We start from the raw sequence: 17269 nt of genomic DNA on the forward strand, positions 1-17269 counted from the left end.
ATGAGGACAGGCTGAGAGAGTTGGCTTGTTCAGCCTGAAGAAGAGAAGGCTCTGGGGAGACCTTACAGTGGTCTTCCAGTACCTGCACGAAGGGGCCTGTAGGAAAGCTGGAGAGCAACTCTTTATCCAGGGAGTGTAGTGATAGGACAAGGGGCAATGGCCTTAAAGAGGGCAGATTTAGATTGGATATTAGGAAAAAGTTCTTCCCTGTGAGGGTGGTGAGGCCCTGGCACAGGCTGCCCAGAGAAGCTGTGGCTGCCCCCTCCCTGGCAGTGTTCAGGGCCAGGCTGGATGGAGCTTTGGGCAGCCTGGGCTAGTGGAGGGTGTCCCTGCCCATGGCAAGTGGTTGGAACTAGGTGGTTCACAGAATTGTAGGGGTTGGAAGGGACCTCCAGAGATCATCGACTCCAACCCCCTGCTCTTTCAGGTTCCTTCCAACCCAAACCAGTCTGTGATTGTATGATTCTGAGGTGCCCAACCTGCAGGTATGTCCCATCACCTGCAAGACACATGCCCAGCGGTGAACAACTGTGCTTGGTGCTACATAAGGTTAATAAATAGCCACAGCAAGCACCCAAGTTCATGCAGATGATCTGAGCCTGTGCTCACTGTCCTTTAAACCTGGAAGAAACTGCAGCGTCACTTCTGCTGGCGGCACTGCTGGTGGGGCCACACAGGGCAGTCTGTGCCCCTCGCACTGGCAGTCAGAGCCCAGACTGGCTGAAGTGACCAGGCTCAGTTTGCTTTGGCCTTTCCTTGTGTTTGATGCCCTGTGTTTTAGTTCCCCTGTGGTTTAGCCTAGGCTTCAGTCACAGGGAGCAGATGCCTGCTATCATCCCTCCATAGAGACCAGCACAGCAGGACCCACACTAGGTACAGCTTTACGTTTTCCATAGTATCTGCTGTATCTGCAAGGCCTGGCCTAAGGCAGGTAAACAAAGAGATCGAGTTTGAGCACCTACTGTCTGCACATCTTATCACCCAGCCACAGGACAGATAACACAAGTTTCTCTGTACAAAAGAGCTGTGCAAATGTGGTGGCACAAGAGGAGAAAAGGGATCCTGAGCTGAGCAGCAGCACGTGCTCACAGCATTGAAAATGGCTGTTACAAGGCAGGAGCTGCCAGCCCACGTCAAAGCAACCGCGGTGGCATCACTCTGAACAGGAGTGTAAAGGGACAGAGCAGATAGATAAACGTGCCCCTTTACCAGGACAAGGATATTCACTCACTGCTGGAGTAATCACAGCCACCAAGTCAGGAGGAAGGTGATGTCAGCAGAGTCACTTCTGCCTTCACTGAACCTAAGGGAATTGCAACAGCAAGTGCGTTTTCACAGCAATGCTTCTCCAGCTCTTCTTGCTGAGATGCGCTGAGCACGTGCAGCTCTGGCTGCTTTCCTGGGAAGGGAGGGATGTTCAGGAGCCATCAGAAATAGGGTAGGGAGCCTGGAATGAAAAGAGAGAGAGAATTATCACTGAAATCTGGATTACCCACTAGGACACAGCATCACCCAAGTTATTCTGTCTGCCCCAGAGTGCCATAAGCACAGGAGAAAAATTAAATTCTCTCTTTAGCCACATTAGCTTCCTTTTTTTTTAATGCTTTATTTTTTTATTCATAAAAAACTGAATTGAGGGCCTAACTGTGAAAATGAGACATCCCCAGCTATCCTGCCAACACACAGAACAGCAGCAAAACGGTCCCTGTGAAATACTCCCCCTGCCAGAGGAAAATGATCCCAGTTAGGTGTTTCCTGGAACAAGACCGAGTCATCAAATTAATTTTTTATCTTTTTAACCTCTATTCTGAAATCTTTGGCAACCCACATCTTTGCTATTTCACAATAAGAGTATCAGTCCTCATTAATGTACTTTGCACCTAGACTCGTAGGTGCTTTATTACATCTGGGTAATCAGCTGCATTAGGCATGCTCGACAAGCAAGGGAACAGAGCTGGCAGCCAGCAGAGTGCTCGCCTCTCCCTCACAGGGCACCTCAGCAGCAGGAACTAAACCAAGATGCTTTTGTCTCTTTGACTTCCAAACCTGGATTTAATCATCTCAGAACTTTCAAAGGCGTCTCACTGACCTCACACGTCAGGAAAGCAGGACAAGTTTCCACACAGGGATTTAAATGCATCTCATAGAAAGAGAAAAAAAATGAAACCAAAGAAACCACCCAACAACAAACAGGTTTTTAGCCAGTCCCTCTGTCCAGACTTCCCAGATGCTCCCACTACAGCGAAGTAAAACCCCACGGTAGCAATACTAAACCAAAAAGGAAAAGAAAAGCAATATATTCACAGCTGTCAAGAAGCTTAAAGAACAAGAAACTAAAACCAGCAGCTGAGACAAATCAACAGCCTATGGTGTTGGGGGCGTAAGCCATATTTTTCTGACAGTTTCACAGGAGAGTGTGAGTCAAGGCAACTGCTGCCAGTCATTTTCCGAGCGAGCGGGAGCCTTCCCAGAGCTTGGGCACATCACAGGGGTTTGACAGTATCTTCAGGAGGCACTTTAGACCAGTGCTGGTACCACGACCTGTGATAGGTTGCACTTTCATTCATCATCTCTCTGTCCTGGGGTTAAAATTGTGCGTGCTGAGCTTTGTTTCACTAACTCAGGTTGAAGTAACAGTGGGAATGTCTTCACCTGAGGAACTAAGGCCTGTAGGAGAATCTGAAACTGAATTTAGTGATTATTTAAAACTGGGGCCAGGTTGTTTCTGTGCTTCACAGTTAATGTGATGAGGATACGGGAATTTGGACCCAATAACTACCACAGCCTAGTCTTGCTGAACTGGTGAAACCTTTGCTGGGCAGTGTATGTGTGAGATCAGTTCAGTATCATCTCAAGCTACATGAAGTATCAAGTCAAGATGAAGCCATTCTGCTCATATTTCAGTTTGCCTTTAGCACCTGAGGCTGCCTGGGGGTAACTTGGTTCAGAAAACAAACGTTTGTTTTGCTGGTGCCTGCAGCAGCTTCCCCTGCCACGCTGCTTGCAGCAGTCACTGGAGAGACATCCTACAGCACCGGCGTAACGGTGTCTCTCTGGGGAGAAAAAATGAGCCCCAAGACCCAACTTGCTTTCGGTATCAAGTTCAGAGTCACAGGTCTTTAAGAGTGAGGGATGTGTATGGGGGTGGGGTAGTGGGGGATGGGATGGGATGGGATGGGATGGGATGGGATGGGATGGGATGGGATGGGATGGGATGGGATGGGTGAAGTCAGCAAAGCCTGACAAAGATTGACTTTGGGGATAGGTGAGCTGCTATGATTGATACAGTAAAAAGAGTAGGAAGCCACAGGAAAATTTAAAGAAGAAAAGCCTGAAGAACAGATTTCTTTGCAATGTGGGAAGGCTGGCAGTAAGTCATAGTAACAGTAACTATGAAAGACTTGGCTATTTCAGTTCTGCTGACTGCTTTATTATGAACAAGCTGTTAGCACAGTCCATCTTAAGGCTGTAGAAGTACTTCCAATGTGTAAAACCCCATCTGAAGGCCAAGAAAGTCACAATGAACTGGCTGAGACTAACATTTCCTGAGTTGGGGTTGTGCCTCAGGCTAAATTTGTTTGGGAACATTCAGCCAAAAAATTTTTAATCCCTTTCTAATGGCTGACATGGTTCTTAGAAATCCATTGTTTATCTGACCTTCTCCTAACCTGTTAGAAAAATTTCTGGCACTATTTTCCCTTCTCAGTTTAGTGCTTTGAAGCATTACACGCAGAATTTGGCAGGAGGCAGCTTTCTGTTAGGAAGACACATTGCACCAGCTCTCTAAAACTGTGCTCAAACTTGGCCACGTTACAAACTCTTGAAAACCCAGTTTGCATGCACTTGAGAGAGTTCTCAGCTTTTCAGCTAAAATTCCCCAGAGATGCCTGTGTGGAGCAGGTGGTGGTTATTGCCGGCTGCCGGAGGCTGGCAGGGGTGAATGACAAGTGGGAAGCTGGTCTCCTCCCCAAGCCCCTTGTCCCCTTTCAGCACTGAAATGGTTGGGAGAAGAGGTTGCCCAAATGAAGGCAGAACAGGCAAAAGGCAGTGGTGGGCTCAAAAAAAGAGAGTTGAAGGAAGGACCAAAAAGGTCTGGTACTGGGACACCTTGCTTTGTGGGTTCAGAAGAGGCCATCGAAGAGAAAATGTTTCTGAGGTCTTCACCAGACCCAGCTCTGCTGTAGCCTGGGAGATGGACAGCCAGGGAAGGAGAGTAGCAGACTTCAATCTGACTCTTTGTGCTATTGCAAGAGGCTCTGCTCCTCCAGAATGAAACATTGCTGAGGTTTGGATCCATCTAATGGTGTTAGGGGAAAGCAGACAGCATGCTGGGATTTGGATGAAAAACTTATGAAAGCTCAAGGAAACAGTTATATTGTGTGACCAGTGCTTCCTGGCTGGCTCCAGTACTGAAGCAAAGCAGGTGGGAGAGAAGGAAGAATGTCTCTTCAGCCATTGAATGGCAGTCACTGCACCTCTGCAAAGGAACAAGATTGCAATGCTCAGTCATTACTGAAACTGCAGTTGTCATAAACAGGCACCAACCTGTGACCTTCCTGCCCGGGGTGCGAAGCCTCTGATCCCACAGGGAGCTCTGCAGAAGCTGCCAGCAACAGGCATGGGGCCCGGCCAGCTGCGTGTGGCAGCTTCTAGGCCTTTCCTACTTAGGTACCAACACTTGGAAGGTCATTTGGACTAACTTCTCCATTTCTACCATTGGTGGCACCTCAGAGGGATGCTGTGACTACAAAAGACTGCCTGCTCTGAACCCACAGCCACTGATGGTCACTGTGGAACAGCCCAACTAAAACACTCTTATACAGGCAGGGTGTGAACAGCAGGTGGCAAAGTTGGCTTTAAAGCCAAACACTGTAATTAGAACAGGAATCATCATCCATCCAGTGCACTGAATGCAGGGAATGTCCTTCAGGAAGGAAAAATAGCATGAGATCATAATTAAAGGTGATCTTGTGGATTTACCGACAGAAATGCTCCGTTAGAATTGTGCAGGCAACTCTTGCATTACCTTTCTTCTGGATGGTCTGTTTTGCAACATTCAGCTTTTTCTTAAAGCTCCTTCCTGTTTGCATTGCAGGCTCTGCAGTCAGAGCATGGTGATGCCTGTAACTTGCCTTAGCCTGTCTCTGAACTGGCTGTGCACAGACCCAGCTCAGATGGATTTGGAGGGTTTGGGTGGGTTTTTTTCCCCTGACTTGAAAATTGCTCAAAATATTACTTTATTGAAAAGAAATGCAAATGACCATATTTCACTCTTCAGAAGTATAATTACCCCTTTCTCATTCTTCCTCTCAGAAAGAGATTTGTTGTCTATTGTTTCTCTGCTTGCTTTGAAAACCATTCTTCTGAAATTACTTAAGCTGTGCCAGTTGCTCCAGTCCTTTGCAGGAACAGCACTCCATGCTACCAGCCAGAAGCAGGGGAACTGTCTAGTTTGCAGCCTGAAGGGGTAGAGGAAAAGGTCATTCACCCAGAAACCGTTTGGGAAGGTGTGGATGGGGTGGGGCGTGGGGTAGTATTTTTTCCTTAGGCCAATGCGTTTCTCAAGTGATGTCAAGGCTGAGCCCCAGGCAGGGGAGCAGCTGCAGAGTTACTCTTCTGATAGCCTTGAGATGTTCACTAAAAGTAATTCCACTTCCCAGATTCCAGTCAGCCATCCTTCTGACAGCCCAGAGGTGAGTGATGGGAGTCTGACAGCCTCTGGCTCTAGCCAAGATAAACAAAAAAGGAAGGAACCCAGATGGATATTTTTCAGCTCAGGTTTGTAAAGTTGGAGCTGGAAATAACTTGAAACCAGCTGGGTAACATCCTTTTACCAGTGAGGTGATCAGGAAATGTCTACTCTTCTTATTGGGGTCACATTTCCCATCTTGACACTTGACATCTGCATACATGGGTTATGAAGACTGGTGTGGGAGGAACCCTTTGACTGCCTTTATCATCCAGCCATCTCCTGCTCAAGCCAGTCCACTGAGGACTGTCACAGCTCTGTCTGCTATGACCTCCTGGTACAGTTCTTCAAAATGTGGTGGGTATTTAGAAGCAAACAAACCTCTAAACCACTCTGCAAACATCCTTCAGCTCTCATTGACTCTCCCCAGCTGTACTTGCTAAAAGCACTCTCCCCCCCATCACCCAGGTTACTAATAAATATGTTAAACTTTATTGGCCCCACATGGATACCTAAGGGACGTCACAAGCACCCAGCCACCCGCTGGACTCTGTACTGCTGATCTAAAGTCTTTGAGCCCCACAGTCTGAACAATCTTCCACCCACTTTATCTCATTGATTTAGCTACAAGGATACCATGGGAGCTTGTGTCAAAGGCTTTGCCAATCTCAAGGTAATAAATTACATGTGCTGCTCTCACTCTTTGAGGACGCTGCTCTTGAAGTACAACCAGCTCTCCAGGGCAGCATTTAGGTGCCTTTTTGGTCAGGGGGCATTGTGAGGCCCTGGCTGCATACCAGAGCGGACTGCACAGCCCTTGCAGGTGCATCACAGTGCAGCCTGGGCTCTCCATCACTGTTGCAGCAATTGCTCCATTAGGAGCTTTTCTCTGATCACGCCAAGATCACAGATCAAACTGTGAAGGGTTTACTGCTGCTTTTTAGCCAGAACTAACTGTCAGGAGAGCGAGCGTTATTGATCTCCGATGGCAGTGGTGCCTGAGCACATGGCTGTGCTGTTTTAGGAAATACTCTGCCTATCTCCATAATTGTCTTTGCATTACTGCTGCCTCGGAGGCTGGCAGTTTGAGGCTTCATGCAGTACATGTGCTTTCTCCCTTGTAGCTGTGCTGCACTCTGCAAAACTCAAGGTCATCATGCTGACTGGCATTTGGAGTTGGAAAAAGATTGTTACTCCCAAAACCAGACCTTATTCTTTAAGTCTCAGATCTCCATTTTAGGCTAATTTCTGTGACAGGTGCTTTATGAAAGGGAAAGCCTGACATAACCTGTGCTTTCTCAAGGGCCAACGGAGCAGTTCCTCAGCCCTGCAAACAGCAAGCTGGATGACCTATGACAAGCAGCTGCTTGTCCCTTCACTTGTCTGTACAAACAAGAAGGTGACACAGATTTAAAAAACACTTACAAAATCACCTCATGAGAATGCAGCAAGACCAGATTGCTTGTTGTGAACTGTGATCCCACCTTCGCTGTGAGAGAAGGCACCCAAGCACCTGGACCTCACCCAGCCCTGCACCACAGAGGGCACCACTGCAAGAGCTGCCACTGGCATCCGGACAAAGAGGCCTCTGAGCTGTTGTTTTGGAGGAGGAGGGATGACCCTCATCACCACTCCCCCAAGGCTGAGCTGAGCAGAGGAGGAGCTATGGGTTGGAGCCAAGTCCCACATTCAGAGGCCAGCAACTGCAGGGAGAGCAGAGCAGGGAGACGGTAAAAGAGAGTGTGGGGAAGAGGAGAAAGCAATGTGAGGACAGCTTCCTGGGGACAGAAGAGGAGGTCAGGAGAGAGAGGAGAAGAGAGGAGAGGCAAAAGGAGGCAGAAACAGTCTTGGGTCAGAAGACGACGACCAAGGAGTAGACAGGCTACAAAATGGCATTGCTCATATGGCTGGGGTCCCAGCTGTCATCCTGCTGGAGCAACATCTCCATACTGGGAGTCTTTCTCACAGTCTTTACTCTTGTTCTGGATTTCATGAAGCGCAGGAAGAAATGGAGCCATTACCCCCCGGGCCCGGTGTCCCTGCCCTTCGTTGGGACCATGCCACACATCGACTTCCGCAACCCCCACCTCTCCTTCAACAAGGTAAGTGCTGGCGCCCACAGCGAAGCCCCCTCACGGGCTGCGGGCCCAGGGACGGGTGGGGATGCCCTGGCATGATCCACCTTTGCACAAGGCCAAAGAGCAATGCCCCCTCCAAACTCAGAGGACACTGACCTGGCCCATGCAGGTAACTGGTAATCACACACCACCCCCCATGTCCTGATCTCTGTGTGAGCTCAGTGGGAGATGCTGTTGAGCTCCCAGTGATGGGTGATGCTTGCTCTGCTCTAGACCTGGCCACCAACACCGTGGGGGCAAGGGAATGGGGGGATGTACAAACAAGGGAGGAAAAGCAACTATTTGGGGGCTGGGGATGTGGTTGCAGGAATGGCAGAGTTCCCTGTGAGTTCCTTAAGGCATGTGACCACTGCAGTGAAAGAAATCAGCTTGCAGGATTTGTCCCAGCAGCAATGCCCAGAATCTTGGTAATGTTCCGCTGTAAAGTCAGGGCTTAGCTTCTCTCAAAGGAAAAGCACAGCACAGCTTGTACCAGATAAACAACAGGGGGTTGTGCTTCAGTTTGTGAACTCTAGAGGCCTTTTCTCTAGGACAGCACGATTCAGCTGTCTGTCCAAAATCTGCCAAATGGACAAACAAAATAGAGCATTTGAATTATTTGCCTGCATTTTGAAATCACATCAGGGCCACGCTAACCACAATCTTGACCAGTAATCGCTTTTAACAATGCATTTCTGGTGCCAGTGAAGTGCTAATTCCCTTTCCAACCCCACTGCAAATACAGTCTCGAGTACTTAAATTCTTTGCATTGCTACAGAGCAGAAATGAAGGCACTTAGCTTTTTAACAACAGCAGAAGGACAGACACACCACACACATGCCCCAAACAAGAGCACAGGCTGGGGCATTGCTACTATTGCACTGTTGTCCAACAACATGCCCCCCCAAGCACTTTGTTCAGTGGTACTGACTAGCAGGGGAGCTTCAACCTGCCTTCCACAGTCATGTCCAGTCAAAGGGCTTGTCTGCCTGGAGGAGAGCTAGCTCCATGACAAGCTCCCATGGTGAGTGTACTGCTGACAGGCTTACCTCTGCCATCACCCTGCTGTCAGTAGTATGTCTCACAGATCACAACAGACTCAGGGTATGTGCCAGTTACCAATCTTACTAGATGTGTACACACCTTTTAGAGAGAAAAATGGACCTGAAACTCCAGTGTAGACTTGCCTCTTACAACCATGTTTCTGAGAACCAGGCTCTCAGTAGATCTTTAGGAACAATGTATATTTAAAAAAACAAAGAAATTACAAATCACCTCATTGTCAGTATTTGCTTCTAGCAGAAACAGACTAACTCAAAACATGCCTGGTCTTTCAGACCAAAATAAATGCAAGTATTAGGAAATAGTTCATTGTGGAACATGCAGCCTTTGAAAATCCTCCAAAAGGTCCCTGAATCACAGAATAACAAGGTTGGAAGAGACCTTTGAAGATCATCAAGTCCAACCATTCCCATCCTATGCTAAAACATATCCCTAAGTACCTCATCTACCCTTTTTTTGAACACATCCAGGGTCGGTGACTCAACCCCCTCCCTGGGCAGCCTGTTCCAGGCCCTGACAACTCTTCAGTAAAAAATTTTTTTCTAATATCCAATCTGAACCTGCCCTGGCACAGCTTCATGCCATTGCCCCTTGTTCTATCTCCTGTCACCTGGCTGAAGAGACCATTGCCCACCTCTCTACAACCTCCCTTCAGGTAGTTGTAGGTGGTGATAAGGTCTCCCCTCAGCCTCCTCTTCTCCAGGCTAAACATCCCCAGCCCCCAGCCACTCTTCATAGGATTTGCCCTCCAGCCCCTTCACCAGCCTGGTTGCCCTTCTCTGCACTTGCTCAAGGACCTCAATGTCCTTTTTATAGTGAGAAGCCCAGAACTGCACACAGTACTCAAGGTGTGGCCTAACCAATGCCAAGTACAGGGGCACAATTACCTCCCTAGACCTACTGGCCACACTGGTTTTGATACAAGCCAAGATGCCATTGGCCTTCTTGGCTGCCCGGGCACACTGCTGGCTCATATTCAGCCTGCAGTCAACCAACACCCCCAGGTCCTTCTCTTCCTGACAGCTCTCCAGCCAGTCTCCCCCAAGCCTGTAGTGCTGCATGGGGTTGTTATGTCCCATGTGCAGCACTCTACACTTGGCCATGTTAAACTTCATCCCGTTGGTCTCAGCCCATCAGTCCAGTCTGTTCAGATCCCTCTGAAGAGCCTCCCTACCCTCAGGCAGATCAACACTTCCTCCGAGTTTAGTGTCATCTGCAAACTTACTGAGGGAGCATCCAATCCCTTCATCCAGGTCATTGATAAAGATGTTGAACAAGACCGGACCCAGGACTGAGCCCTGGGGGACGCCACTCGTGACCGGCCTCCAGCTGGATTTGGTTCCATTCACCACCACCCTTTGATCTCACTAAATTCCTATAGTCGGCCCAAGACACCTGCCCCTTCTTCCAAAGCTCGTATTTTTCCCTCTCTTCCCAAAGATCTTCCTGGATCTCCCTACTCAGCCAAGCTGGCTTCCTTCCTCGCTGACTCCTCTTCCAACAGACTGGGACAGCCTGTTCTTGTGCCACCAAGATTTCCTTCTTGAGGAGCAACCAACCCTCTTGGGCTCCTTTCCCCTCCAGGGCTGCCTCCTATGGAATCTTACTGAGCAGCTTCCTGAACAGACCAAAGTCAGCCCTACGGAAGTCTAAGGTGCTGGTTCTGGTGTCTCCCTTTCTTAATTCTCCCAGTACTAAGAATTCTATCAACTCATGCCCCAGGCGTCCCCCAACCTTCACATCCCCCACTAGGCCTTCTCTGTTTACAAACAAGTCCAGCAGGGCACCTTCCCTGATGGGTTCATTCACCAGCTGGGTCAGGAAGTTGTCTTCCAAACACTCCAGGAATCTGCTAGACTGCTTCCTCCCTGCTGTATTGTACCTCCAGGAGACATCTGGTAAATTGAAGTCCCCAGTAAGGACGAGGGCTAGTGGTCGTGAGACTTCTCCCAGTTGTTTAAAAACAATTCATCAGCTTCCTCCTCCTGATCAGGTGGTCTATAGCAGACTCCCATCACTATATTGCCCTGGTTTCGTTTTCCTCTGATCTTTACCCAGCGACACTCAACCCTGCCATCACCATACTCCAGCTCCAGGCAGTCAAAACATTCTCTGACATACAGGGCTACCCACCTCCTCTCCTACCCAGCCTGTCACGCCTGTATAGGTTGTAACCAGCAATTGCAGCACTCCAATCATGTGAACTATCCCACCACGTTTCAGTGATGGCAATCACATCACAGTCTCCCTTAGTAACAAGGGCTTCTAACTCCTCCTGTTTATTGCCCATGCTGCGTGCATTGGTGTAGATGCACTTCATCTGGTCTATTGATCTTGATATGCTCCTCAGGGAAGCCTTGTTTCCCAAGTGACAGCTGATTCAGTTACCTAGCCCATTGGTAGTAGTTACATTTCTACTCTGAATTACCACACTATCCCCCAGGTTAACTAGGGTGGCTGACTGGAGGTCATTGCCAGCACACCGTTCCTCAATAACTTTACCACCACAACCAGTTTTTTTTCCATCTAGCCTGGCCCTGTCCCCCTCCCCCTTCTTATCTAGTTTAAAGCTCTTTTAATGAGCCCTGCTAGCTTCTTTGACAGTATCCTTCTGCCCCTTGGAGATAAGTTCTCCCCATTCCTAGAAAGCAAAGCTGATGAGTCGCTGACCTTGTGTTCTCAGACAAAATATAAAATACTTACATAATGGTCATGGCAACAATTTGGACAGAATAGGTATATTCTAAATGTTTTACACTCACAGAACATTGATCCCTGCTTCAGCTCCCATTTGGCACCACCCTGAGCTGTTGTACTGCAAAAACAAAGGTCAAAGATCAGCTGAAGATCTCCAAGTAAAAGCACCTCAAAAATTACTAATAAACTAAAGGCCCTAAGGAAGGATATGGTGCTATTTTTGATGTTACATTCAGCTCATTTTCAGGGATGTATTTTTTTTTTTCTTGGCAGCTTCACAAGAAGTTTGGAAATGTCTACAATCTCCAGAACTGCTGGACCAACCTGGTAGTACTGAATGGATACAAAACAGTGAAGGAAGCTCTGGTGAACCAGTCGGAGGACTTTGCCGACCGACCATACTTTCCAGTGTATGAACATTTGGGCTACGGCCACAAATCTGAAGGCAAGTCCCTTGGAAATGGACACTGCCCACTGGCACTACCACAGGGAGGGCTGGGCAGATGGCAGTCTGTCTCAGTACACTGCCACCTTCTCGCTCAATCTCTTTGCATGTCTGCCACCCTTTGGTGGTGACAAAATCAGATCTGATGAAACGGGGGGCTACCCTCAGTGGCTGCAGTACAGCTCCAGGTGCTGCCAGCACACACCTCCCCAGCAGTGTTAGGACACTGTCAGTGGTACAACACTCCTGCCAGCGCTGGAGCTGGTCGCTCCCGACACCCAGTGGTTACAGCTCATGCTCACACACTATGTGCATGTTGCTGTCATCACAAATCAAAAGGGGAAAAAAAAAAAGGTAACTTTTTTCCAAGACAGAGTATTATCCAGCACCCAGCCTACATCTCATCCTCAGCTCCTGTGCGGAGGCACAAGCTGCCACCCAGTTCACACATGCTACGAGTGCAACGCTGAATGGTTTGTGGGAGTGATTCTGTTATCCTTAGCAGCACTTGCTGCTCCCAGTGAATCCCCCCTCCACCTTTGCTAGTTATGCACTTGCATGAGAATGTGCAGTAGTCCATGTCTAGAACTGCTGTATGAACAAGCTGCACAAGATGAGACTCTGATCTCTCCACACAGACCTGCACCTCCAAACTCACATTTGCTATTCTCTAGCAAACTTTGCTTGATGTATGGGTCAGAGCTCCTGACATTTCTTGCTCATCTATAATTCCAGGGATTATTGTAGCAAGATATGGGCACGTCTGGAAGGAGCTAAGGAAATTCACACTCTCTACCTTGAGGAACTTTGGGATGGGAAGGAAATCCTTGGAGGACCGAGTGATAGAGGAAGCTGGATTTCTGTCTTCTGCAATCAGCTCTGAAGAAGGTTTGTCACATCCAGAAGGATGAGGAAATAACAGAAAAAGGCATTGCAGTGATGTAGAGAGAGAAGTAATACTACAGCCACTCCTGTCTGCATGCAGTCCCCTCTTCCTGAGAAAATGCAGCGTTTGTAGTCTATAGGCATTAGTCACTCTGCTCTACCTTGAAGCCACTTCTGCTTTACACAGTGGGACTACTGTAACACTCACCCATCTGAAACAGGCAACAAACAAGAAATGAATAAAGAGGTATAATATAATTATTCCCAGAACTGGGTAACTCAAGTTTGTGGAATTTAGTGGAACATGTTATCACATGCAACAAAAGTGCAGCTGAGTTTTCACAGCACATCACCTGTCATCTAGACACAACGCAAAGTGTTATCTATCAAGTCATACAACAGCCCAGCAACCCAGCTTTTCTTGGGGGGTTCTCCCTTAAACAAGGATCAACCAAAAAGTAGTAGGAGATGAGAAAATCTTCACTTCCTAGTATGATGCGTTTGTACTTCGAGTGGCTTGGAGGCTTTTTCTCTTGAAGGCATCAAGGAGACACTTGTTTATTCTCATTGCTGACAGCTGAGGTTCAACAGCTCGGGGTTGCTTAGCTTCACTGCTTGGTCTCCATTTCCATTTTTAGGTCGTCCTTTTGATTTACGATTTCTAGTAAACAATGCAGTCTGCAACGTGATCTGCACCACCATCTATGGAGAGCGTTTCAACTACGGTGATGAGACATTCAAGAAACTGCTGCGTGTGTTTGAAAACTCCCTGAATGATGAAACTGGATTCCTGCCTCAGGTAAACTGAGAGCGTAACATGTTCTGTAAGAAGCTGCCCTCTGTTGCTTGAGTGCACTGTGGGTTTGGTATTTTTCTTTTTGCATCACATCTTCTCTGTCTTTCTCTGGCTCTGACATCACAGCTTCTTAACGTGGTGCCTGTTTTGTTGCGCATCCCCGGAGTGGCACAGAAAGTCTTTCGAGGGCAAAAGGAATTAATGGACTTCATAGATGTGCTCATACATAAGCACATGGAGACCTGGAATCCTGCTTACACCCGAGACTTCACTGACGCGTTCTTAAAGGAAATGGAGAAGGTAGGGTGACGCCAGCAGAACCACAGGGTCCACAGGCAATTCCTCTGCCTGCTTAAGCTTGTTGATTGAAGCTGCCTTCCCTCATAAAGCTGAATGAACCCTCTTACTAACTTCCTAGTTTTTCATTTCACATTGTATCTTGAGATGAAAGGTGTTAACTTCTTCATGCTATAACCTCTTTTATTGACTTCAGAGACCGTATTATCTGCTGGTGTTCTTGCTCCCATATCCTACCTTCACGTTCCCCTTAGAGTCTAGCAACTCCCTTGTTTCCAGCCTACACCATTTTGAAGGCATTTAAAAGGCAATGATTGAGACTTTACTAGTATCTCTAAGTTTGTGTCAGGGCACCTGCCAGCATGCAAGGCTCTGTGTATGTCAGTGCCTTGATGACTGAAGTCCCAAAATCGGTTACAAAACTGATCAGACTGGCTTTTTGGTATCATTGTCAGTCCACTGCCTGTCTTTAAATCAAGTTATGACTTGGAAAGATGGCATCTCCTTCAGGAAGTGTGTCTTTGAATTGCTTGCTAAGACCTAGTTCCCTACAGATCAGATGAAGGCCTAAATCTGAACCTCACTGAAATTAAAAGGAATCTTTCCTTTGATTCAGTCAGGCACAAAGTCAGTATAAAATCAAAGGTACTTGCGTCAGCTGTATGTTTCTGCACATGGATTCACTAGATTTGAAGTGCCAGATGAGCAACAGTAGCAAGTTCTGCCTGTAACTTCCTCTGGCCATCGGGTCCTCTGGCTGGAGTGCTGCTCTGCATAATGAACTCTGCCATGCTGCAGGCACCTCCAGTCCATGCGTTACCACCCCAGCTCACATGGTCAGAGAAAGCTGGCCTGTGTTACCCTGCACTGAGCAGTACTATTTGGGGGTGGGTTTCAGCCTGACCATGTTGCCTGTTGTGACATCTCTCTTCAGTTCATTAAGGTCCCCTGATGACAAGCCAGTCTGACAAATCCTTCTACTGGGCTACCTTTGGTCAGGTCAGTCCCATAGCTCCCTTGCCAGAGATATCTTATTGGCATACCAGTTGAGTCCTAAATGCCTTATTGATTGCCAGCCATATTACAGCAGAATCAAAACATAGAGAATAACTTAACAGAGGCTAGTCCCTAGGAAAGGAAAGTATAAAGAGGATTAGAAAAGACAAGCAGATGAACTCATGCAGAGAGCTTGTCATATCTCATATGCTAACAAATTTGAGCTCAATTAGCATTTGGATGAGAGACCAGTTTTGCTGAAATTGGTGTTGCAGATTTAATAAGCAGCAATGATACCCTGATTTTTTTTTTCTTTTTTTTTAATTGTAAGAAAATAGCAGGGCAGAAGCAGCAAGAATCTGTAATGCATAGCTATAGATAAACCCTCAAAATAGTGTCAATTTTGCATGCCACATCACTTCAGCCTCCTCTCTACTGTGTGGGTTTTATGATCTGATCAAACCCGAATAGCTGTGCTCCACGTCCTCTGGAGGAGGATGTTATGGCAAGTAACAGACAGGGGCTTGCTGTCTGTGTTGAGAGCACAAGGCATTCACTTCTGTCCTGCAGGCAGGTGTAGCGTTCTTCTCTCAGGACACTGGGGGTGACTTGACAACCTCAACATACAGAAGGTAACAGGGTTACTGAAGTACATCGGACATGCACAGATCGTTGCCTTTGTTATGCTCTACTCTGCCAATGAACTTCTTGGTCAGCAAAAACAGATCTAGTGCTACCCAGCTCTGGAACAATGGAAGAACCCCAGCTCAAATCACCCACTTTTTTGCTCTCCACAGGGTAAGGTGGCTGAAGAAAGCGGTTTCAACTATAACAACCTTCGTCTAGTGACTGCAGACTTGTTTATAGCTGGTTCTGAGACCACCTCCACCACTCTCCGGTGGGCATTTCTGTACATGCTTCTCCACCCAGAAATACAGAGTAAGTCAGAAGACAGGCAGAGCTGCAGTGTCTTCCCTTTAACCCTCATTTTTCTGCAAAGAGACTGAACATCTTCTCTCCACAGTTTAGGTATTTCACAATGAGGAACAGCTTTGGTGACTGTTGATCTAACAGAAACCAGGAGAAACAATTCCCAAACATAGCTGTCCTGGCAGGGACCGGGGTGGGGGGGAAGCCCTGATAAAGATAAGTTGGAAGGGCACATTCGCTCTTGCCTTCATTTTGAAGGCCACCTGAGGACTAGTCAGAGTACCCTCTTCCTAGTATTTGGAATAAATGCTCATCTGCTTTAATTCTCTAATGCTGAATGCTCAGGTGCCCTTCCAGCTGCACAGGGGGTTAAGGTAGCATGTTGAGTAACAAAACCTTTATTAGAGACATATGCAAAAAGAACAGTTCTAGAGATCGTCTGGTCAACTAAAAACAAATGTAGTCCCCTCTAGTTTCGTTTCTTTTCTCTACTTGCTTGCCCTGCTCTCACCCAGTGTCTAGTGTCATGCTGCCAACCTTCCTACAGCTTGTACCAGCCCCTTCTGTTTCCCTAAGGGCACTCTAATTCCTTGCTATGCTGCTTTCAGGTAAGGTCCAAGCAGAGATCGACAAGGTGATTGGCAGAGAGAGAGCACCCACTATGAAGGACCAAGCCAGCATGCCCTACACCAACGCTGTGATCCACGAAGTGCAACGTTACGGGGACATCGTTCCTCTCGCATTACCTCACATGACATACCGAGACACCAAGTTGCAAGGCTTCTTCATTCCTAAGGTGACAATGGCCAGATAAGCAATGCAGCATCCTCTGCTGCTGCAGATGGGATGTGGGTGACCCCACACAACTCCGTAGCATTGCACTTCCAGCCTCAAATTCCACTCACTGGCGAGCACTGAAGTGGGGCATCTTGAAATGCTGAACCCAAGCAGATGGTCACATTTATGCTGTAGGTTTGCACTGGTTATGTGGGAACCCAACTGCATTGGCAACTCAGTGCAAAGGTTTCCTTTCCTCTTAATGAGTTGTGACATTCATTGCCTGGGTTGGAAAGCAGTAACAGAGCCTAAGAGGCTCCTCACAGGTTCTCAGGAGGCACACGACAGGCTACCGGTTTTCCTAAAACAGTTGTAGTTAAATCTCTAATCTCTGAAGCTATTCAAATGCCACTGATATTCAGTGCCCATTAAGACAGGCAGCTGCCCTGGCAGCACTAGCAGCAATGCAAGCCAGGCATTTATTTTTTTTTTAGCTTTGCAACATCTCCTCTAGCTTAGAACCAATGTTCTAAGAACATGTTCCTAGAACCAATGCTCTAACAAGAAAGCTTTGCAGT

The 17269-nt window shown here is 47.6% G+C and overlaps 1 protein-coding gene across 1 annotated transcript in view; it reads left to right on the plus strand.

Annotated features, from left to right (window-relative positions):
- The window catches only part of TCF20 (transcription factor 20), a 97824-nt gene that overhangs the window by 75133 nt on the left and 5422 nt on the right, over window positions 1–17269 (plus strand). The window contains exons 5-10 of the mRNA XM_084279440.1: window positions 11839–12010; window positions 12746–12898; window positions 13534–13694; window positions 13818–13991; window positions 15782–15923; window positions 16523–16710. Of these exons, the coding sequence (XP_084135566.1) occupies window positions 11839–12010; window positions 12746–12898; window positions 13534–13694; window positions 13818–13991; window positions 15782–15923; window positions 16523–16710 (990 nt within the window). The remainder of the gene's footprint in view (window positions 1–11838; window positions 12011–12745; window positions 12899–13533; window positions 13695–13817; window positions 13992–15781; window positions 15924–16522; window positions 16711–17269) is intronic.

Source organism: Gallinula chloropus (assembly GCF_964237585.1).
Source record: "Gallinula chloropus genome assembly, chromosome: 1".
NCBI lineage: Eukaryota > Metazoa > Chordata > Aves > Gruiformes > Rallidae > Gallinula > Gallinula chloropus.